This window comes from Musa acuminata, chromosome BXJ3-3 (genome assembly GCF_036884655.1).
Source record: "Musa acuminata AAA Group cultivar baxijiao chromosome BXJ3-3, Cavendish_Baxijiao_AAA, whole genome shotgun sequence".
NCBI lineage: Eukaryota > Viridiplantae > Streptophyta > Magnoliopsida > Zingiberales > Musaceae > Musa > Musa acuminata.
This window is the reverse complement of record NC_088351.1, coordinates 7,038,563-7,061,477: the sequence shown is the minus strand read 5'-3', so window position 1 is coordinate 7,061,477 and position 22,915 is coordinate 7,038,563. Positions and strand designations below refer to the sequence as shown.

The following is a 22,915-nucleotide window of genomic DNA, read 5'->3' as shown; positions in this document are numbered from 1 at the left end:
AACAAAAAAGAGCGACTTGCAATAAAGACTTCTGCCGGGTTTCCAACAAGAGCAAATAACCATGAAAGTTCCATCAAGATTCCCAATCACTATGTTCGGTTTCAGAGATTTAAGAGAATAATATTGATATCGGCATCATATTTTAGTTTATTGATGATATCAATCGAAACAAACAAACTCTGTTTTAGGTGAAGACACCAAAATCTTGAAGCACGGTGTAATTAGCATCAGAGAAGGACATCTTGTTGGTTCTTGTTCATCTTCATCTTCGTCTTCATCTCATCTCATGTCATCAAAAGTATATACACTTCCTCTTCTTTTTTTCTTGCAGTTTTTTGTTACAATTTCCATGAGATGGATGGGCAGGGGAGACTAACAAGCTCATACGAACACAAGCTCGATACGACCCTTCAACCTCTAAGCAGTGACCCTCTGGATCCAAACATCTGCTCCAGGAGTATCACCATGGCCATCGCGAATGCTGCATCGAGCTCCGGCTCCACCACCAGGCGGAAGACATCGAGGCCAAGGGATATGCCTTGAGCGGACTCCTTTTTCTGGATCTCTGCCAGTTGCCGTCGCCTGCTGTCGTAGATGGCACAGCACCGCCGTGAGTAGGAGCCCTCGGCGTCGTAGGCAAGGCGCGACTCGGTGCCCGACGCGCATGGGGTCACTCGCGCCAGTCCCTTCGAGTGCAGGAGGCCCGTGTGCTTCTTCTTGACCGCAAACCTGGGGTTGATAGCCTCCTCGCCATCATAGATTCGCCAGTGCTCTCCCAGACTCAGCTTCTGCATGTTTTCAGAGAGTTGAATTCACCATTATTAACGAGCTCATGATACTTATATGGATATCTTCCGCATCATCTCTGTTCCTTAGCTTTTCTTTTGTTCAGGCAAAACAAGCTCGATTGAGTTGAAATAGACTTCTACGGTTTGCTCTAAACTCGGTTCATTGATCTTGATTCATTTTAAATCTGTAGTTTCAGCATGGGATTTCATTTGCTGTAGACAGTCACGCATCGAACTCATAAATCTTTTGGAGATCACAGTTAGATTGGTCAGTGTCGGGAAACAAATTTGGCCACATCAAAGATGTGTGTGTTCGACTGATTGAGTTTATGTGGTCTTCGTCTATAAATAAATTGGTTATATTCATCATCCATCCTCCTATCTATCCTCGAGCGATTTTACAAACATTTTCTTGCGTGTAAAAACAAATCAAAGTAGTCTTACAAACGATAGAAGTCAGACAAAAAGTACTATTCTTCAGATTTCATTTTTAGGAACAAGGAATGGGTTCTAAGGATTGCATTTTGTAATGATGCTCATGGCTTTAGAACATGTAATTTGACTCGAGACGATCGAAACATTTCTCCACTAAACAAAAGCAAACAAGTTGAGGTAGGAAGCTCAAATTCTTGATCGACCTATGAGCTCGCTCATCTTATTCCGATTTCTCTTTCATAAAGATCAAAATTTTCACTACTTGGTGTTCCAAATAACGCAAAGCAGAACGAAAAAGAACAGAGATTATTAATAAAACCAATCCAAATATGCAAGCTTTTCGATCGAACATCACACTTTGAGCCCCAAAGTTGTAATTTTGCGTGCCGAAAGAAAGGATAAGAGACAGTATCGCAATTCAAGAACTCGGAAACCCTAGAAAACGCATAACAGGAAACCGTTTCAGATCCAAAGATTAGGCTTGGGGGGGTGGGTGTGGGGGTGTTGGGTACCTTTCGCCGGATGGTGAGCAGCGGCTTCCCGGCGGCGTCCATGAGAACGATGCAATCCCTACTCCCTGAGGAATAGTTGTCCACCCGGAACACCAAGTGCCCCTTGGAGTCGAACACCGTGAACCCATTCCCGTTGAAGAGAAGCGACTTCCGCCACACCGTCAGCACCGTCGCCTCCGCTGCTGCCCTCCCTCCGCCGGCGCGGGGCGATTCAGGCCTGGGCGGCTCCTCCGCCGCCGTGGCGTGGGGGTGGACCTTCGTCATGTCCACCGGAGTCCGATCTCAGTCGAGGTGGAAGAGACGACCGTGCGAGCCGCTTTTGGTGGTGCCTAACCGTCGCCGGTATTTATATCCCCGCATGGACGAAAATACCCCTACGACGAAGTGGGAATGACGCGGAGGCACGTGCGGATGACGTCATCGTCAATCCTAGTATCATTGTGTATTAGAATTCCAGTAGTAATAGTAAGTGGCTCAGAAGAACTACTGAGCACTTCATTAGCATACATAACTACTGATGTCTATGCAAAGCTAATTTGGGAAAAAGGCAAGAAGTTGGTGAAATTTAAGGGGAAAAATTACTGGTAAACATCAATTGTATGAGTTAAATACTAATTAACATTAATCACTATTATCGTATCCCGAATTTATAAAGGCTAATTGAATCTATCATCATCGACGCATCTGAGCTTAAGTATCTTTAATCAGCCAACGATTCTATGTTTATGAGTTAATTATCTCATCGACATTGATAATTATCTTATTCTTTTCTTTCAGCACGAGCATATTAGGAGGATGACTCTGTAATTGATCCGTGAGGGGAAAGAGATGGTATCTTATATTTTATTCTAAAGGATAAATGAACTCAATACGAATAGATAAATTACTATATGCCTTTGATTTAAATAAATGTTGTGTTGTTTGATGGAGCTTGAGATGAAGACAATGTCAAGTTATTTAATCTACTAGTATTCTTATTCAATTTGATGTAAAATATGAAAAGAACAAGTCTAATCAGTTCCATTGAGGACAAGACACCAACCTGAGAATTCTATCACTGGTGTGATGGAACCTGGACTTAGTGCACTTGGATAAGAACATGTTCTTGTGCCTAAAGTGAGTGACAACATTAGTGCATCTCTCCATAAAGTGCCATCATAATAATTAGCTTGCAATAAAGTTGAGTTGGAATTGCAACACTCTCTCCTCTTCCTTCCTTTTTGTCATCTATTGTTGTCTCCTATCTTTTTCTCTCTTAAAGTTAGGTTACTGATCATCTTGACACCAACAGCTAAGCACTCATTCCACACAACCCATGGAAACAGCTTCCACCTTGGTTTAGTTGCTACTACCATCAAGAGGCAAGTAAGATGAGGAAACTTATCATGCATCAGATAATGTGTCCACAGTGGCTTAGCTAACAATCAAATCCAATTAGCTGATACAGATGCACACATCTCCATTATCATACAGCTGAGCCACATATTATTTACCATTTCTTGTCTTCCCTCTAAATGATTAAGTTCAAATTCTTATCGAAAAAAATATATAAAACGTGATTTATTCACCAATCAGCTTTCCAATGTAGTTTCTCATGCATTATGAAGTTTTGGGAATGGTATATTTATCTGCCAACTTTTCTCACCAAAACTAGTCTTCTTCCTTTTCTCTTTTTGTGATCCTAACAGTTAGGACCTAAAAGAAGGAAGCTGAAATCTTGTAACTGTTAAGTTCTACAATGATTTTTTAGTGCAAACCGCATCATGCTTTTGTTTGTAGGGCATACAATTGATTCATGTGTTCTCCATCGAAGACCTTTTTCTTTCTCAATCAGTTATCAAGCTGGTGTGTGGTTAGATGAAATGCTATAGGCAATCATCAGCATGCCGAAAACGAAGAACTATATGCCATATGAACTGTTGATTGGCCCATTATAATCATCTTATCTTAATCTTATTTCCCTTTTGATTTGCTTTCTTGAGCTTATGCCAAGATGACCATGGTCTGACATAATCTTCTTTGGTCTTTAATGGGTTAGCGCCATCCTAAGCCTCCATCGTGTGTCACTCTGGTGTTGAAAGCATGCCAGCTTATGGAACTACATGATTCTTTAGGGTGACAGTAAAGTGACCAAGACATATATTAAAATCTATCTTAGATTCTTTGTGTTGAGACCAGACGAGCAATTACTATGTCTCATGAATCTAAACCCTCTTCTGCTTGCATGGTGGAAAACAAATGCACCATCTAACATTAAAAGAACTCATTTACAAACGTAGCCTTTTCCACAAACAATATATCAGATAAAACAGGAAATCCACAAATGAATTTATTTATGCTTCATGTACTAGAAAAGATGATCACAGTTTACTGATGTTGGTTAAAGAAAACGCGGCTGCCAATGATAACTGTCGTTGAGGAATAGAGAAGAACAGATTCCAACTTGGGAAGAGAAGCCAAAACCCTAGCTTGATCCGTGCGTCAAGATCCCATTGGTTAACTACGCCACTTCATGGGTCCTTCATGTCTTGGGGGGAAGACCAGAGAAAGGAGAAGCTGAGGTGAGAGGTGGTGGTGGGGGGAGATGATGAGGCTGGAATCATCAAGAACAAAGAAAATGATAAATGCGCGTGCTTTCCCCCACTCAATTCTGCACCTTTTTTTCTTTGCTGTGCAAAAAACGACGCATGAGGCTTTGTTTGTTCATGCACAGCTGCTTCTGTGGTCGTGATTCCGACTCATCCTTTTCCTGACAACAAGTTTGCTCGAGCATGGCTGCCTGTGTCTCGAAGGATCAAATCAATTTCTGTTCTCTCAAAAAGTCGAACCAGTGTCAGCTGTCTCGATGTTTCGATGGTTCCTCTCAACAGAAGACACTTTGCTCATGAATCGATTGATCTCTGAGAAAGAGAGAAAGGACACCAGGATGCATGACATGCAACAGCGTATGACCGGACGTCTCAGCATCTAATGTTAATTGTAACCATTGATCTCATCGACATGATGCTAATATATAATCCAATGTGGTGTTGTTGCATGCAGATCGACATATCTGTATATTATCGTCATGCACACAACAGTGTGGTACTGTTGGATGCCATTGAGACCCGAAAGACTTCCGAGTATCAAATGATTTAGGTTGGATGCGATGAATATTTCAAGCAGATCAGAGGTTGACATGCGAAACACATCCATTCAACGAAATCCGTCATTGTATCAATAAGATTCTCTCACCTTAATATAAGATTTCAAATTATCTTGGAATTAGGATGGTATTGTCGAACACACATTCGATGCTGGTCTTTAGAAGGAGTCATCTCGAAAGAATATTTAGTCATCCATCTTACAATACCTAACACAACATATTGAGATATAAAGTATGCGTAAATGTCACTTTGTGGTCATAAAAGATGGAAAGAAATGAGCACATGAATCTTCCTCCTTACGTTAGCAAGGAGTATTCCAATAGCAGAACTCGCAAGTGTTCTTCGAGGTGAGGAAACCACACCACATCTTTACTGACTTCCTTGTCCTGATGATATCCTGGCAAATCTACCACTTCACCATGTTGATTTTGCCAGCACTGCACGCTTGGAAAAGTAGCTTCTTAGACTGGCAGCAAGCTAAAGACGATAATGAATCTGATCACCTACTTTTAAGAGCCACGATCTATGATCAATGTTCATGCAACTTTTGACTTGTGTCGTACTCTACAGAAAGAAGCTAATCACCTGTTTTGAGAGCCATAATCTACCTCTATGCTCAAATCTAGTGGAACTTTTTGACTGTAAACACCTACTTTTATGTAATGCTAAAAATGAGTGCAACATTTGGCTTGCATGAAAGACTTCAGAAGGAGGCTAATCATCTTCTTTTAGGAGCCACAAACTGCTTCTTTCTGCAATGCTTCAAGTTAAAGGGTATCATCAACATCCAAACCCCACCATGGACAATACTTGCGCAAATGCTTTGAACTTTAGACCACCACACCGCCATCAAACCCCACCATGGACAATACTTTAGACCATCCCCCACCCTTATTGCTGCAATGACTTCTCCAGCTACAAGGGCTAAACACATGGATCTCTGCACTAACTCTACTGAAATGTGACACTGTTTAAGTGTGCATCACTTCTTTTGCATCTTCTCCCACATCATCTGCTTGATTGGGAACATGTGGTCACATATGGAGTGTGACACCTGTAAAGGTAAGACTTCCACATGGCGCACATGGAGATAAAGATGAGGGAGCTGATGGAGACTGTGGCCTCTTTGATCGATCCAAAAGGCATCTTGGAAGAATATGAAAGGGCTATGGAATTGAATGAAGTTGATAATGATGTCAAGATCTGAGGGAAAATGTGGAAGTTATGGATAGATATGGCTTCCTTTCGACATGCTGTGGAAGCTGTTGAAGGAATCATGTAGCTTTCAAGGGGTTGCAACTTGTGTGGTGAGAAGAAAAAGTTCTAAAAGGCATAGTTCTAATCACTCTTCTTTGTTCCTGTTCTGAAAGAGAGATGTTGTTCTTGAATGATCATCTGGGAGAAGAAGATGCTTCAGAAGATCTTCTGCTGTGGCATTATGACCAAAGTCAACAAAAACCCACTTATATCATCCATGAACTGCACATTGATGATAACTGATTAAGGAAAGCAGAAGCACAAGGAAAATATATTTGATTAGTTGTCAAAACATAGGTGGATTATACTTACATGATATAAGTGATGAAGATGAGATTTGACCAAATCTATGACTTGCAACAAGTGAATTTGTTTGAGATTTCATAACCTAGAACATATCATCTTCTATAACTTGTTTGTGTTCTTTTTTCACTTGTCAATTTGGGCATTACCTGATCATACTGCTTTGTATGAATTGGACTTCATTGTTTGATAATAGAGCTGCATGCCATGTAAAGATCAAAGACAAGCATGAGGAGCTATGATCAATGTAACATGACCAACTCTCAACTTGTAAAATGTTTCCATGAAAATAAAATTGCTTTGTCCAAAGACTACATATGACAAAATCATTAACATAACAAATCAAGTTCTGAAATATATAAATTGTCTCCGGTACAACAATTTACAATTTAAAACTGACAATTTGGCATCATTTTAGTTTAAATATAGTCATATCCTCTCGGGCCGTCGTTAAATTTTGATCCTTATGGGCCGATTGAGATAAATAAGATTTAATTTTTAGGCCTATTTGCTGGGTTGAGAGGAGATAATAGGAAGTCCATACATAATATACAATATATATATATATATATATATATATATATATATATATATATATATATATATATATATATATATATATATCATGCTTCAGAAAATTCAAGTGAACCATCGTTTATATTAATTTATTTAAAATAAAAATATAATATGTCTAAATTATCCGAAATGGATGTCAATGTAAATTAAAGTTTATCAAGTAACACACAAATAAGATTTTAAAGTTTTAGAGGGAAATGTGTATACATATAAGGTTGATCCGAATCCGACATGAACTATCAACTCATATCTAGTGGGTTAGATTAGATGAGGTCAAAACAGACCCGAGTCATGGAATAGCAAAAAAATTTAGATCCAATCATGTGGGTGACTAAAAAAAGATCTCCATCTTAAACTTCGGCTCTCCACTCGTAAGCCTAATGAGTCATCTCAAACCAATCGTTTCGGTTTGACCTGATCATGATATGAGGAGTGCTGTCATCCCTATTATTTGGTCAACCATTTTTTACCCTACCTTTTCTCTCTCTCTCTCTCTCTCTCTCTCTCTCTCTCTCTCTCTCTCTGGATCTACTGGTGTCTAAACATGGCCATTCGTATCCCCACTTCTCTTCCCTCCTCGCGGTGCTGCCGCTGTTGCTCCTCCACACGGCAAGCGCGGAGAACGAGTGAAGGAGAGCAGAGGCCGCCTCTGATCGGGCGCCGTGCCCCAGATCACATGTCACGGAAGCCTATAAATCCAAGTCATGGCAATGGTTTGCTACAGCTCCGACGACGGCCCTGTGACGTCCAGTTGCGCTCTCGAAGGATGAGGAGAGGAAGGGAAGGGGCCCAGGTGGCGTGGGCGACGGCGTTCTTCCATCTGTTTCCACCCCTTCTCCTCCTCCTCCACCGCATTCCGGCGGTAGTGGCCGAGGATCCCTATCTCTACTTCACGTGGAACGTGACCTATGGCACCGTCTCCCCCCTTGGCGTCCCGCAGCAGGCGATTCTGATCAACGGGGAGTTCCCGGGCCCCAACATCAACTCCACCACCAACAACAACATCGTCGTCAACGTCTTCAACCACCTCGATGAGCCCTTCCTCTTCACCTGGTTTGCACCCCCACTACATCTTCTATGCATGCTTTATATATATATATATATATATATTGTATGTCATCTTCATCTTCTTCTCAGATGAGTGGTTTACATATGGCAGGAACGGGATTCAACAGAGAAAGAACTCGTGGGTGGACGGCACGGCGGGCACCAATTGCCCCATCCCTCCGGGCCAAAACTTCACCTACCATTTCCAGGTCAAGGACCAGATAGGCAGTTTCGTCTACTTCCCCGCCCTCGACATGCACCGGGCCGCCGGCGGCTTCGGCGGCCTACGGGTCAACAGCCGCCTCCTCATCCCCGTCCCTTTCGCCGACCCCGCTGACGACTATACCGTCCTCGTCGGTGATTGGTACACCAAGAGCCACAAAAACCTCGCCAGGCTCCTTGACGCCGGCCGCACCATCGGGCGTCCCTCCGGCATCCTCATCAATGGCCGCCCCGGTAAGGACTCCACCGGCAAGGACGATCCCCCGCTCTTCACCATGAAGTCCGGGAAGACCTACCGCTACCGCGTCTGCAACGTCGGCATGAAGGTGTCACTCAACTTCCGCATTCAATCCCACGCAATGAAGCTCGTCGAGATGGACGGCTCCCACACGGTGCAGAACGTGTACGACTCCCTCGACGTGCACGTCGGGCAGTGCTTGTCGGTGCTCGTCACCGCCAACCAGGAGCCCCGGGACTACTACATGGTGGCCTCCTCTCGCTTCACCAAGTACGCCCTGTCCGCGACCGGCGTGATCCGGTATGCCGGCTCCAACACTCCGCCGTCCCCGGACCTCCCGGCGGCGCCCTCCGGCTGGGCGTGGTCGTTCAATCAGTGGCGGTCTTTCCGGTTGAACCTCACCGCCAGCGCCGCTCGCCCCAACCCGCAGGGATCCTACCACTACGGTAACATCAACATCACCCGCACCATCAAGCTCGTCAACTCGGTCGGGCTCGTCGACGGGAAGCGGCGCTACGCGCTCAACGCCGTGTCACACTCGGACGCCGCCACGCCGCTCAAGCTCGCAGAATACTACGGCATTGCCGACAAGGTGTTCAAGTACGACACCATCGCCGACGAGCCGGCGGCGTCCGACGCCCCCATCAAGATCGTCCCCAACGTTGTCAACGCCACCTACCGGACGTTCATCGAGATCGTCTTCGAAAACCCCGACAGAAGCATGCAAGCCTACCATTTGGATGGCTACTCCTTCTTCGCCGCCGGGTGAGCAACCACCTGCTGATTCCAAAACGCCAATTGGATCAGAGCTTATTGTAGTTGATGACTGGGTGCAGGATGGGGCATGGGAAGTGGACGCCGGAGAGCCGGAAGAGCTACAATCTCGCAGACGCGGTGAGCCGGCACACGATCCAGGTGTACCAGCGGTCGTGGTCGGCGATCTTGCTGACGTTCGATAACGCGGGGATGTGGAACCTGCGGTCGGAGCTGTGGGAGCGGCGCTACTTGGGGCAGCAGCTCTACATCAGCGTGGTGTCGCCAGAGAGGTCGCTGAGAGATGAGTCCAACATGCCGGACAACGCGCTGCTCTGCGGCGCCGTCGCCAAGCTCCCCAGGCCGCCGTCCTACATCTAAGCGCAAGGCTGCTCGCCATTGCCGCCGCCGCCAGTCCTGAGAAGATAGTTGCAACTCAATATAAGGGCGTAGATGGAGACAAATAGAGAAGCAAGAATAAAGAGAGGAAGTAAGAGGCCATTTAAAGGGATTTGTATTAATTTTTATTTGAGTGAAGTTTTTTCTTTTTATTTTGGCATCTAAAGGCTGGCTGTAACGATGGTATTGCAAATTTGCAAACCCTCACCAATCATTTATTTCCCACATTTTCTTCAAATGGGTTCTATATTTCACTATGAATTTTATTTTTATTATTATTTTTTTTAAATCATCAAATTTTGAAAGAATGTCATGTTTTCCACTATGCATTTAAATGATATCATTCTTACATATAGAGATATTATTTTCATGTTTCAGAATAGGTTAGGATTAAGCAGCGATTATATATAATGTAAGAATCATTCTATCACTTGCATGAAATGTCGGAGAATTCAATGACTGAAGCTATGCCAAGCCTAACTTATAACACCAACAGAAAGATACAGAGTGAACAAGATCACAAGTATCGGATTACTGTGTGCCAAATAGCAGTAGTTTCGGCCAAAGCATGCATGCCAGAACAGATTCAACAGTAGGCATATATAATGTTTCAAATGCATGTGCTGTGTACATTACAATCACAAAGACTAGCTATTTGTCTGACATGGGTAAAGCAAGAACAAATAGACCCTCAGGTCGGTGATTGGAGGAGTCTGATCCAGACCCTAAATACAAAGAGATGATGCGAAAGAATTGTTATTAGTATGTCACAAGGGCATATACCTAGCCGGTAAGGTCTCTCGATTAGGGTTCATCGATAGGTTGTGGTGTATCGACAACTGGAGGTACGGCATCGACCTTGTACCGCAAGCTCTGTAAACATATTTCAAAGCAGCTGAGACAATTTGAAGCTACACTGGAAGAACCAAATCAAATTCCAGGTTACCAAGTCATTGGGCCCTGGCTTAACCTCGCTATATATGGTGTCAAGCAGAGACAACTTGCTTTTTAAGAGTTGCATAGATCTATTTTATCCAGTTGTTAGCACATTTAGTATTGATATCAGTCATCATTTCAACATATCTATGTTGTTGAAAGACACTGAGTACCTTTGTCAGAAATCTTTTTTAAGATACAGTGTATACTGTATACTACCAAAAGAAAAAACTCCCACAAATTAAAAAAGAAAACCCAGAAACAAAGCCATCAAGTTGAATAATAATCTACAAAGTCAGGTTGCAGAAAGTTCTTACTTTTTTGGAAAATGTTGAATAAGAATTGTCCCATTTAAGTTTGTACGATCCAGCCAGGATTGTGCAGAAATTTCCCTACAAACAAATTGAACGCGTATACTTGAGATTACGAAGTCAAACAAATCAGAGTTATCTACTAACAAACAGACAGACAACAGCATTAACTCACTTGGTCAGACACATATCTCCGGTATGGTAAAATTAGCTGCAGAATGGAACTGTCATCAGATGCTTAAAACAAGAAATACATGAAAACATAAAATGAACACAAATCTATTCTGTTGCAAGACTGTTTTTTAGCAAAAAAACAGTGATACTGAGAATAAAGTGGATCATGCAAAACTTGTATTGAAGTTCAATCATCTTCATGAAATAAAGCAGTCTTTACCGTAACATCACCAGAAGGGTTAACATACTCCACGTGAAATCCAATGTCCTGTCCATGCAAATAAGCCATTGCTTAAGAAACCTCCAATATGATATTATCTTTGCAACAGGAACTATGTATAAAGAACTGAAAGTGTTCCAATTTAAGCAAAAATCTTTGCAAAAGTTTAACCAGTCGTGTATCTGTCTATTTAGTTAGGTAATTAGTTGAATTGTCAAATCCAGTTTGGATAACGTCTATGCATTTAGCCAGTATAAAGAGAAGAAACATCTTAGCCAATCAAAGTTTTTGATAGGAATTATTATATATTGCAAATCTTGATGCTATTAGCCATGTCTGCCATACCGAAGCGTACCGCCCATACCGGGCGGCACGTACCGGTCATGCAGGTTACCGGTATACGGACCGCCCGATACCGCTACAGTGCTACAATATTATACTGTAATGCTGCTACAGTATAAAAATTAAAAAATTATTCGATACACCAAGGTGTACCACTCGGTATGCCCTGATGTATCGCCCGGTACACCGGTACCATACCGTACCGAACCCGGATCAAAACGTCGGTACGGTACAGTATAACGAACCTTGGCTATTAACATATTTTTTCACATTGCAAGAAAAAAAGTCTGTACTGGGATAGAAGTATACATATGTCTTGTTCCAACTTGTAAAGTTTTCCGGCTCCAGATAGGGTTAAGTCGTCACACAGAACTCAGGAAAACCTTAATAAGAAGGCTTTGGTAAGAATTTCTCTTCATTTCAAAAATTCTCTCTGCAGTTTTTTAGTCCAAACATGTGCCAACTGGGATGTCCCTCCAGTAAATAGCAAGAGGCTCTGTGAGCCACATAAAACTGATGACAATTAATAACATAATGCTATGCACATATACAGAAAATTTCTTGTCAGTGCTGGAGATGGTCTGTGTACATTAGTAAAACATGAAAAATGATTTGAAAGGAAACACACATAATGAATGGTCATCAAGAAAGGAGCGGTCATGCAGAATGTAACCAACTTGCCAAAATACACTATGCCCAGCATATGAAATTAGTCTGATGACATTCAGAGAGATGTCTAAGATCCTTAAGTATGATTAAATTGAGGCTTGCACAGAAATTGAAATTGACCAAGAAAATTTAATTTCTAAGACAATCCTTACTTATGTGAGTACCTCGTGGAAAGTATATTCAACTCACCTAGCCCATGTAATAGCCTAATCTTTCTAACTAAATGGGTAAAAGTTAAACTAACTCCAGGAATAAAAATAAACTCTTAACTGAAAATTGTTGTTAGCCAGACTGGAATTTAAAATTTTCTTAATATGACAAAACACATACAATTTATATTCAGAGCCAGATTACTGGGTTGGTCCCTCTGCCGAACCAATCTAATGGGAAGTATGACTTTAAATTGAGCGGCCTGCATCCTTATGATTACATGCTCTACTTATAAATAAATAGGACAAAAGATAATACATCTCATAGGTAAACTTCGTATGCATTAAGTAAATATGAGACAAAATGGCAAAAACAGCGGAAGCCAACAACATCACCAAATCCCAATGTTTAAGATATGTCCAGAGTTTCCAGTCGCTGAAAGAATGTAATCCAAATTCAAGATTTCTGGCATCCAACCCATAAGCAATATCAAAGCATTTTATTTATGCTAAACAGTTAATCAGAGCATGTGTTGACACATAAGCAGAGGATATCTCAAACTCTTTTTGTGGTCCAAAAGGATTTCAATATCTTGATGTCATATTTAAAATATCAAATTCCATGTTAGATCAACCATCAACAACTTTATATTATAAGAAACTTAAGGCTCCTTGACCTTAAGCTTACACAAGAAGATAAAATAGTTTGTAGCCACATGCAGAATGGTCTCAAATTATGTTCAACCATCATATCTTATGATGTTTCAAATATCTGCTCAACTAAGAGTCTAAGATAATCAACATACAACATACTATGGAAGTTCAATGTAAGATAATAAACTCTCTGCTTTGGCATTCAACCATTTAAATCTTTTTTCTGACCAGTAATTTCTGAGAAAAAAATAAATGTGGCAAAAAATATTTTAAAAATTCAGTAATGGAATTTCTGAACTTACGTGGCTGAGGGTCCCTTGGATGAGTGAGAAATCCCAAGCAATATATGAATTTATAGATTCAACTGTTAATGTGATCTGCAAAATAAGCAACACCAGATTCTTGCAACTTGAAATGGAATTTAAAACTTAACTTTCTCATAATAAAGATGTTAGGAAATTTAGATAGTTGCCATATTGCAACATAAGACAGTCATTTTTTTTTCTAGATCACAATTTAAGGATGCCAGCATGAAATATCCACACATCACAGCCATACCATACTCAAAGAAGAAGCTTTATTGGTTAACTATGGTATCTAAAAGAAAGCCTGGCTTGGTGAAAAAAAAAGATAATGCAATAAGAATCATGAAACCAATATTCACAAAGAAACTAAGAATCCACACTTCTGAAATCCTTTAGAGCCCATTCAACTGCAACGAAAATGAGGGATAACTGTTCTCCACTTAATTCTTTTTCCATGGAAAAGGAATATGTTGTCCAAATTGTAGAAAATGAAAATGTTTTTCCTTTTCATCTTCTAGAGTTTGGAATGCAAAAAAAAAAATCTTTCTTTTTCAAAAGATAGCTCAAATAGGCTTAGGAATGATGTTTAGGAGAAGTTCTATTTTTGTTTTCTGAAGAAAGAAATTCAGACAAGGTTAACTTTTCATACAATTCTGAAAAACAATTATTAGTATTATTCAGTTTTGTAACTAAACAAATTCTTATAGAAGAATAGTTATACTCCCACCATACTGCATCTGCACCAATAACAGACAACGTACTCAATTTTATACGCACCAATGCACACCAACTTTGAAAACAGATGTCAGCAAAACTTGAATTAAATACTAGTTTAATTAATATAACTGTTTCAAGAGTCTTACTGCTAGACTCTAATTACTGAACAATTTAATTTAATCACCAAACAATTAATGGTTCAGGAGCTTACAACATCTAAGGATATTGCTGATAGCAGCAACAAGGGTGTCTCTTTGCAAATTAGAAGCAAGGTAGATTAATAGAACTTTTGCTCTGTGATTAAGAAACTGAAAATTTTCATTCAGTTTCAGTTTTTTATGCAATAAAACCACAGAAACCAAACTAAACTGTATGTGATTCATCAGCTCAGCTATTTAATGTTGGATCTATTAGCAATGATTCAGACCATGAAACCCTTTTAGTTGTCCCCAGTTGCTTACCTTGAGCCCCGAGTAGGACACCCTACTACTCCCACAACTGTCTCACTGCCTCCCCCCTCCCTCTCTAACTCCTCTCCTACATCACTGCCCATCTCTCTCTCTCTCTCTCTCTCATCCCTTGACCAAACAGGTGCCAGAGCAAGCATGCTTTGGCACAAGGAAAGGGGCAAATTGTTGACACTTGACATCAGGTCGGTGGCCGAAGAGGATAATAAATGAAAGTGACAAGAAACACCCCCATCTCTGAACTCCAAGCTGATGCAATAGTGGTACTTCTGACATCTCCAATCTTACCTATGCCTTCTCTCCCTTCAACTCAGTACTTCCGCTACGTCGTCTTAGCACAAGTTACACCCATTCACCTTTCTTAAAAGTTAAATCCACTTAAGACTTCTTTTTATTATTTTTCATTTTTAGTGAAAGGAGTGGTTGATACTAGATTTTGATCTGTGTGATATTTCCCACAAAATATTCTTCGATTTTGTTCCTTTTTTGTTTTCACTGATTAGTGGTTCTTGGCAATGGTAGCTGACAACAGCCATGACAATCATATGTCAATCAACTCTTTCTTTTTATTTAGATCAAGAATCTGAACCAACAATATCAAATGCAGTTCAGATCTTTTTAAGTGATAAAAAACACCAAACAGTTCAGATTGTCTCATATAAGAGGATAAGTGGATAACTAAGCCAAACAAACTAAATACACCCTTAATATTAGTTGTAGCATCAAATTATCATTAAAAAAAAAAACAGAGATGCTTAGGTACAATCCGCATAAGACAATATTAGTGGCAAGGTATATATACCTCATGTGTCTTTCCTGGAGGAATGATGGTTTCTTTATAGTCATCATAACTTTTCCTGATAAAATAATGAACAACCTTTAGAAACTGAATCTCTATCATTCATTCTGTTCATGTTTATGAAAACTAAAGAAAAACATTCAATGATGGGGGAAAATGCAAGCATGATATAAAATGAGGAAGAAAATGCCTTGATTCAGTGGCTCCTGCATCCTCTGCCCTTATAAAAAATGGGGAATTTGCATACACCTTACTGTAGAAACATGAAGCTTGAATGTTAATTATCAGGCAGATTAATCATCAGAAAGATCTCATGCCGATAAAACAGATGAACATTTAACAAACATAAAAGCATAATTAATGCCATGCTCCCAAATCAAGGAATGTGATGGTCCACCGAATGACCATAAGCTAAACAAGTTCATGTCTAACCTTTTTTCTTTTTGAAACCAGAACTCATAGTCCTATGGATCACACGTTTACAACTCAAGGGTATATCTCTCACAAGATGATACAGGATGATAGTATGTTATTAAAAGAAAAAAAATCATTTGATAACATATTTTCTCCATAATTCCTCCTATAGGGCCACTACGAGCACTACTTATACTATCTCATTGCTTCTGACTTAAGTGGATTCAAAACGTTATCACTTGTCGGTCTGAAGGCTTATGACCCTTGGAATCCACAATGATAATTAACATTCCAAGCTTGAATGTTAATTATCAGGCAGATTAATTGTTGATTCAACTACAAAGGCTTATATCTCATTGTGAATTCTAAGGGTGGTAAACCTTCAGAACACGAAGGTCAAACCAATGAAGGGATGGCGTTTAAGTCCACTAAGGCGGAAGCAACGAGGTGGTATAAGTGTTACTTGATAGTAGCCTTGCAGGAAGAATTACAGAGAAAATATGTTATCAGATTTTCTTTATAACATACTATCATCATGTGAGAAAGGTACCTTTGGGTGATAAACTGATGATCCGACACAGGATGGTGTTTAAATCCATAAAAGATGTTATCCACAGGATGATATTTGATTTTCTTGAGTTTAGTATGTACAATCAAGATGAGTATATATATATATATATATATATATATATATATATATATATATATATATATATATATATATATATAAGATGAAAAAAAAGAAGTTACATTAACATTTGAATACAAGCACATTATTCATCTTATGCATATTGATTTATTTTTATTAAAAAATAAATATATTATTCTTATTGATGCATTGTTAATTATGTTAATGTGTTTAAATTTATATATATATATATATATACTTTTATTGATGTGTTGTAAATTATCTTAAAAGTATTTAAAGTGGAGCATGTCCACTTACTCAGTTAGAAGTGTGTATTGATGTCTCACGTGTTTTAGAAAGAATTTTACATTAAAGGACACTTGAAAGCATTGACGAAAAAAAATTATATGACTAAAAAATAAGAGAGTTAGATCATTTTGTACCATGTCAATATTTAAATATAGTATTTATCATTATTATGATTATAATGTGTGTCAATTTACATTTGGGTGATGATGAGTTAGATTGGTTTCAAAATAAAAATATGATCGGACTTAAAACTTGTTTAGCCCATGGTCATTTGATGGACTGTCATGTTCCTTGATTTGGGGGTGTGACAATTAACCATTCAAATTCATATATATTACAGCTAATCTGTTAAATCACATCAATAAAAAGGATGCAAACTGCTAGAAGAAGGCAACACTATTATTTTGTAAAGCTCATTAAAATCAACAGCTAGTCCACAGGTGCAATTGGTAACAATTTCATAACTGAAGCTCTAAATTCTGGTGTCACAAAAAAAAAAAAAAGAACAATGAAAAGCCGAATGTTTTTAGCAAAAAGCATGTCATGTTCTTCAATAGAGGCAACAATATACAACAAAACTAAGCAGAGTTGTCAGCTTTAGAAGTGCTGACTAAATCAGAAGATATAGCAACAAATAAGCTCTAATCTGTATTTTTTTTCATTTCATCCTGAAGTTATATTACTGTTCTCTTGGAAGTTATGGAGAAATAAGAATATAATCTAAGATTGTGAAAATTTACATGCAGCACATTACCAAAGAAGCTGCAGCACATTCTGGAAGATCTACATAGTTGTTAGTTGTAATGGATTCTAACTAACTGTATATGAACCAGCTCAAACATAATTGATACCAATGCATAAGAACTAAATTACATGCAAATTTAGTTCTTTTCAAGAAAACTTTCCTACATATCAAGAAAACTTAAAGGGACAATGTAAAAAAAATCAATATTAACAGCCTTGTGCATGTGCATTAAGCAACTTCTTAAAAAGGAAAACTATAGCAAATTAGGGGAAGTTGCCATAGACATAAGAAAATTGTGGTAACGGAAAGTACCTGATAAATTTGATGAATTTCTCAAATTCATGTGTGTATAGATCGACAGCATGCTGCATAAGAGAAATTTGATCCATTTGTCTGCTCAACATAAACAAAATGGTATCTGAAAATCAAACGTGATACAAGAAGAAAGAAATTTTGCTACAGGATCAAAACCAAATAAAGCACATCATATTTACATTTTCTTCTCCTCAAAACGCCCCCATGTAAGTAAAAGAAACAGTCTAATATTGAGCACCATCTTTGTGAGACTGTATAGAGAAGGCCCATAACGTTGTCTTTGTTCCTCCATCGGCCTAAAGTAACATGAAAATTGAAATCAAATATATGATTATATGTACATTAGTTATGCAACAGAATAGTTAAATGAAAATAAAAACTGATAAGTGAACAGTCCAAGAAAAGGATTACCCTTGATCATCATTTATTTGGCATATGAAATCTAATAAAACCTGAGATAAAGTGGATACTCAAGTTAATTTGGTTAACAAGAGAAAATAAAAAAATTATGGTTAAGAATATCATGCAGCAATCATACATAGGACATCAAGTAAAAAAAAAACAATTTATCGAGAAGGAGAACAAAGTAAAAAATTATTCTTTATACAGTTTAAAATGAACCTGTGGGACCCCAACCAAGTACTTCACAAGTGTCTTGTACACCCCTGATGCAGAACCAAGCTGAGCTAGTTGTCTCCTCCTGGAGGATAAAATAATAATAATTTTTTGTAGAGAAAACATCATCTGCAATGATTTTACTTATTTATGATGGCAAATAAATAAAAAATCACCACCTCTCCATTTGCTGCTGCCACAATAAAGCATATCGATCATGTATGCTTCCACCAGAGTTAACTAAAGCATCAACCTCAGCTTGCCTGTTCCTCTCTGAGCGTTCTCTTTGCTGTCTGATGAGAGAACCACGAAAATCTTGTGGCATATAAGTCATCACTGCAAATATATTTACAGACCCCCTAATTAATTACCAAGACAGAATCTTAGCAGTGAACTCATTAGCCAAGAAGACTATACTGGCCAACAATGCAACTGAATTATATCATAAATCATTGTTCAATTGAACAGATGAAATGAATCAGTTTCTAAGAAGTGTTGCAGATGCCAAAGATCATTCAGACAAATGGGACGAGGTTGCAAGTTTAACTAGTAGCCAAATGATGTTCAAAACACAAATTACTAGAAAAAAGGAATTTTTTTTCTCAGTGCACAAGAGAGGGATGCAACGAAGTAAAATACAATGCATGATAAGTTGGAGATGACGGAACAAGCTTACTAAAGTGAACCATTAACAAGCAACCGTTTGCAAATAAGTCACATGGGACAACAACAGGAGGAAAAATAAAATAAAATCCTGATGTTCACATCATGAACAACTTTATAGTGGAGAAAAAGTGTGATAGAATCATTGAACAATCAAGATTTTTGGTGTTGATGTAATAACTAGACAATAGTATATTAATAAGGTAAACATCAGTGTGAAACAATAAAAAATAGAATTAAAAATTAAGGGCAAGTCTGCTGTTAGAACGATCTCCAAGCACATAAACAAGGATAGAAGAGGAAACGATGCATAAGAAAGTAAAGTGAGAGAAACAGATACATATAGCAAAAGAATTAAGGAATTAGTTAGAGGATTAAATGATAAAGAGGTAAAACGGGCTTCAATAATTCCATCGAATATGCTTGTAATAATAGGAAGAACACAAAAGCTTATTGGTTGAATATCTATTATTTAACACTATCCAATCATCTGATTCTATTATAAGTTTAGAACCATGCTTTACTCATTCAGAACACATCATTCTCACTAGAACTAAAGCTTAAAGCTGTAACCAAAAGAATGAAAGACAATTCATAAATGCTCCAAATTTGAGTTTAAGTTATAATATAAAAAAATATATATAAAAATATAACAAACATGAGACGAAAGTTGCTCCTTAAGTATCAATGTTCTGTGAAACAATTAAATTAATTAAAAGTGAGAGCCAAGCAACTCATTTAACCAATGGAGGATGAACAATGTGCAATTAAAGATTTTTTTACTATTATTTCATTAATCTTCTATAACATATTAAATTCCCAGGTTATCTACTGAATGAGGTAGTGTCCATATGCTGATTATGTGGCTTCAACCTGGACAAAATTTCCCATAGCATATCTTTCATTTTATCTTTCCCAAAACCCTTAGTGAAACTTGAGAAAATTTAGAAGATGCCTCATCATTAATAAACTGAACATTGGAGTTAGGTTCATGGATGGTAGTATAATATTGACAAATCATCCATGGTGTTTTCCTAAAATTGTATGAGTTTTTTTAACTTTCCATATGTAGCTAATATACAGAAAAATTCAATTAGACAATCTAATTTGAAAACCAGCTTATAATTTTACTTGTTTACCAATCATTGACTTCATTGTTTGTAACTAAGTATTAGGAAATTGTAATAACTATCCAAAAAGTAAGCAAGATTATCAGTATGCCAACCTGTATTAAATACATTATCAGCATTAGTTTGCTGAAATGCCTCCAGTGTCTTCAGAGTACTCCTAAGCTTAACTTCAAGTTCTCCAAGTGTAGCAGCTATATCTACATGTTCAGGGATGGCTTTCTCTTGAAGCTGCATATGTGGAGGTTTACCCAACATTGATGCTAAATAGTCTTAAGAAGCAGAAAGATTTACTGATAGCCACCAAAATAAATGGATCATAAACAATAGGCTACAGAAATTGAAACAGTGAGTAAATCCAGTTTACTTCCTAGAAGAATAAATTGAAACAATGAAAAATGGATTTTAGTTTTACCAATCTTGGTCGATGAGATTCCTCGAGCAATAACAAAATTTCTTCAATATTCTCCCTGTTCTTCCACAAGTTCTCATCAATTTTATGGGCAGGCTGATGGTCTACTTCATGTACCAAGAGCTCCTCACCTTCAAAATATAACAGAAAATTCTGTGATATACAGAAAAAGCTCACTGTTCAAACTTTCAAAATTATGGTTCCCTTGCAGATGTCAATTCACACTCTATAAGGATCTGTGCTGAAAACTTAAGAAGAAAATCTAAATTGTACAACAAATAAATCACAGAGGACCACTATAATTCAGTACTTCCAAATAACTTAAATTCAAGCACCTTGTCAAGTTAAGGGCTCTCCCAAATTTTTTTTTCTTAACCATTCGAGTAAGCCTACTGATTCATGGTCTCACTTAGTCTCAATGATATCCAACAAGTGTGGTCAAACAATCTCAAAGTTTACACATCACCTAAATAGAGCAAAAGTTCACACCAAAGGGTCTAGTCTAGCATAAAGGTTTCTGAATGTTCAAGCACTAATGAGTGACCAAAAAGTCCATAACCTACGATAGAGTAACCAAGATCTAGGTTTATAAGTAAAATGAATGGACATGTCCACATATGTCCTAAGTTCTGAGGAAAACTTTCATATTACACTTCAAAAAAGAAACGGTCCACTTCAAATAAAAAGCGAGTTTCTAAATCCACATATACTACAATGTTTCACAAAATTTCAAACAAACACAAGTACATCTCAGAACAAAATAATTTCCAGATATAGACTAAAATACCGCATTCTGTAAACCTAAATTTTCTCAATATTTCAGAAACAACATAATGCACTACTCTTGATTCATACTTAAGATTGAGATTCCAAAGGCAATGTGGTTGCGCTGGTTTATTTTTCAGGCTTTCCATTGAATATCATATTCGTAGAATGGATGTCCACAATTTCAAAGCAATCAGATTCACGAAATGGAACTTAAATGATACAGAATATGTGTGAATGATGCCATATTCTGGAGTTCTTACTCATCTCAAGCGCAATGAGAGCAACTACTTTGGTATCATAATGACAAATGCTACTCCCAAATGAGAATGGCATAGTATTTGTCATCAATGGACCATTGCCTTCAAAAGCTTAATCGTGTCAGGAAGTACAACAATATTCTGAGAAATTTACGTGCTGTCCATTAAAAGGATAGTTTACAACCTAATTCACCATCGACAAACAAAAGTAGCTGCAAGAAAAGACTCAGGAATGCAGTCTGACCCTATTACAACTATAAATAAAAAATTCCCCATGAAAATTACATATCGAACTCAAAGTCCCTACGAAAACAAGAAAAAGACAACATCGCGACGAAAAAGCCAGGGAAATCACCAGAAGTAAGGGGGGATTCCCTCGCGAGCCCGTCCGACAACTCCCGGAGCTCCGCGGTGAGCCGCGATACGTCTTCTGAAAGCGGGGGCAGAGGGCACGTATCGTAATATCGAGCCAAGAAGGCCCTAGTGATCGGCACTAAACCCTCGGCGGACGAAGCCATTGCCACGAACGATCGACGCCTCGGCAACAAGAAGCCTTCCCTCGCCCAAATCACGCTTCGACGACCAGATTGGCGGAGGCGGCGATTCTGAGTCTCTCAAGAAGCAACATCGCCCGGGGCGGCGACCGTCGGCAACATAAGAAGCGGTGGGGTTAAAGAAGCTCGGGAGACGTCGATGCCCCATCTGACTCAACACGTGACCCGCACGCTCCCCGCTGGTGCGTGTATCAAAACTCTCGGTAGCTTTAATAGAACCGTTACCCAATCTTTCAGCGACCTCACGGGAGCCACGTTTCGCGGGAGGTGAGCGTCAAAAGCGGTGTTTGGATCACGGAGTCGTAAGAAACGCAGCCTTCGTATTGTCTTGCTTCTGTTAATGTTTTTTACATGTACACCCTTGCGTAGTTTCCAAATTACTTATTTACCCTAATAAAGTTCGATGCAATAACATATCTTTAAACATTATGTTGGATTACCATTTGATTAGGATAATTAATCTCAATCAAATATTAATTAAATCTAACAGTTGATCTGTAAAAGCCAATAGTCATTAACCTAATCGATGAAAATTAGTTTAACTATTAATTTCATGCATAAAACAAACAGTTCATGAATTTTTTTCCGTAAATTGAGATAAATAGAATCTATCAAGCGAACCATCTTTGAGACTAGCAAACTAGCATGTTGATCACATCCTTTTGATTGGAGCAATGATTGCACCAGTT

The 22,915-nt window shown here is 38.7% G+C and overlaps 3 protein-coding genes across 3 annotated transcripts; 1 reads left to right on the top strand and 2 right to left on the bottom strand.

Annotated features, from left to right (window-relative positions):
- Positions 1-108: 108 nt before the first annotated feature.
- LOC135633314 (protein LURP-one-related 8-like) lies at positions 109-2,067 on the bottom strand. The gene is made up of 2 exons (XM_065142640.1): positions 1,736-2,067; positions 109-788 (listed from the first exon to the last, which is right to left on the bottom strand). Exons 1-2 carry the CDS (start codon positions 1,997-1,999, stop codon positions 411-413), a joined length of 642 nt encoding a protein of 213 aa, XP_064998712.1. The 5' UTR covers positions 2,000-2,067; the 3' UTR covers positions 109-410.
- Positions 2,068-7,444: 5,377 nt separating this feature from the next.
- LOC135634081 (L-ascorbate oxidase homolog) lies at positions 7,445-9,771 on the top strand. The gene is made up of 3 exons (XM_065144263.1): positions 7,445-8,070; positions 8,177-9,289; positions 9,361-9,771. The coding sequence occupies exons 1-3, from the start codon at positions 7,562-7,564 to the stop codon at positions 9,656-9,658; spliced, it is 1,920 nt and encodes a 639-aa protein (XP_065000335.1). The 5' UTR covers positions 7,445-7,561; the 3' UTR covers positions 9,659-9,771.
- Positions 9,772-10,259: 488 nt separating this feature from the next.
- Positions 10,260-22,340, bottom strand: LOC135634082 (uncharacterized). Its single transcript, XM_065144264.1, has 15 exons — positions 22,028-22,340; positions 20,651-20,778; positions 20,334-20,466; positions 18,625-18,781; positions 18,452-18,530; positions 18,242-18,282; positions 18,010-18,126; positions 17,828-17,908; positions 15,610-15,672; positions 15,423-15,477; positions 13,434-13,508; positions 11,318-11,365; positions 11,099-11,134; positions 10,930-11,004; positions 10,260-10,549 (listed from the first exon to the last, which is right to left on the bottom strand). The coding sequence occupies exons 1-15, from the start codon at positions 22,188-22,190 to the stop codon at positions 10,481-10,483; spliced, it is 1,320 nt and encodes a 439-aa protein (XP_065000336.1). The 5' UTR covers positions 22,191-22,340; the 3' UTR covers positions 10,260-10,480.
- Between the last annotated feature and the right edge of the window lie 575 nt (positions 22,341-22,915).

Bases quoted from the DNA above. Each gene is read 5' to 3' on its own strand.
- LOC135634082 (XM_065144264.1), bottom strand. From the start codon at position 22,190: ATGGCTTCGTCCGCCGAGGGTTTAGTGCCGATCACTAGGGCCTTCTTG. The intron at 11,135-11,317 runs GTAAAGACTGCT...TCCATTCTGCAG, and splicing joins ACCCTTCTGGTGATGTTACG to CTAATTTTACCATACCGGAG. The intron at 10,550-10,929 runs GTAAGAACTTTC...ATATGTTTACAG, and splicing joins ATTCAACATTTTCCAAAAAA to AGCTTGCGGTACAAGGTCGA.
- LOC135633314 (XM_065142640.1), bottom strand. From the start codon at position 1,999: ATGACGAAGGTCCACCCCCACGCCACGGCGGCGGAGGAGCCGCCCAGG. The intron at 789-1,735 runs GTACCCAACACC...GAAAACATGCAG, and splicing joins TGCTCACCATCCGGCGAAAG to AAGCTGAGTCTGGGAGAGCA.
- LOC135634081 (XM_065144263.1), top strand. From the start codon at position 7,562: ATGGCCATTCGTATCCCCACTTCTCTTCCCTCCTCGCGGTGCTGCCGC. The intron at 8,071-8,176 runs GTTTGCACCCCC...TACATATGGCAG, and splicing joins GAGCCCTTCCTCTTCACCTG to GAACGGGATTCAACAGAGAA. The intron at 9,290-9,360 runs GTGAGCAACCAC...GACTGGGTGCAG, and splicing joins TACTCCTTCTTCGCCGCCGG to GATGGGGCATGGGAAGTGGA.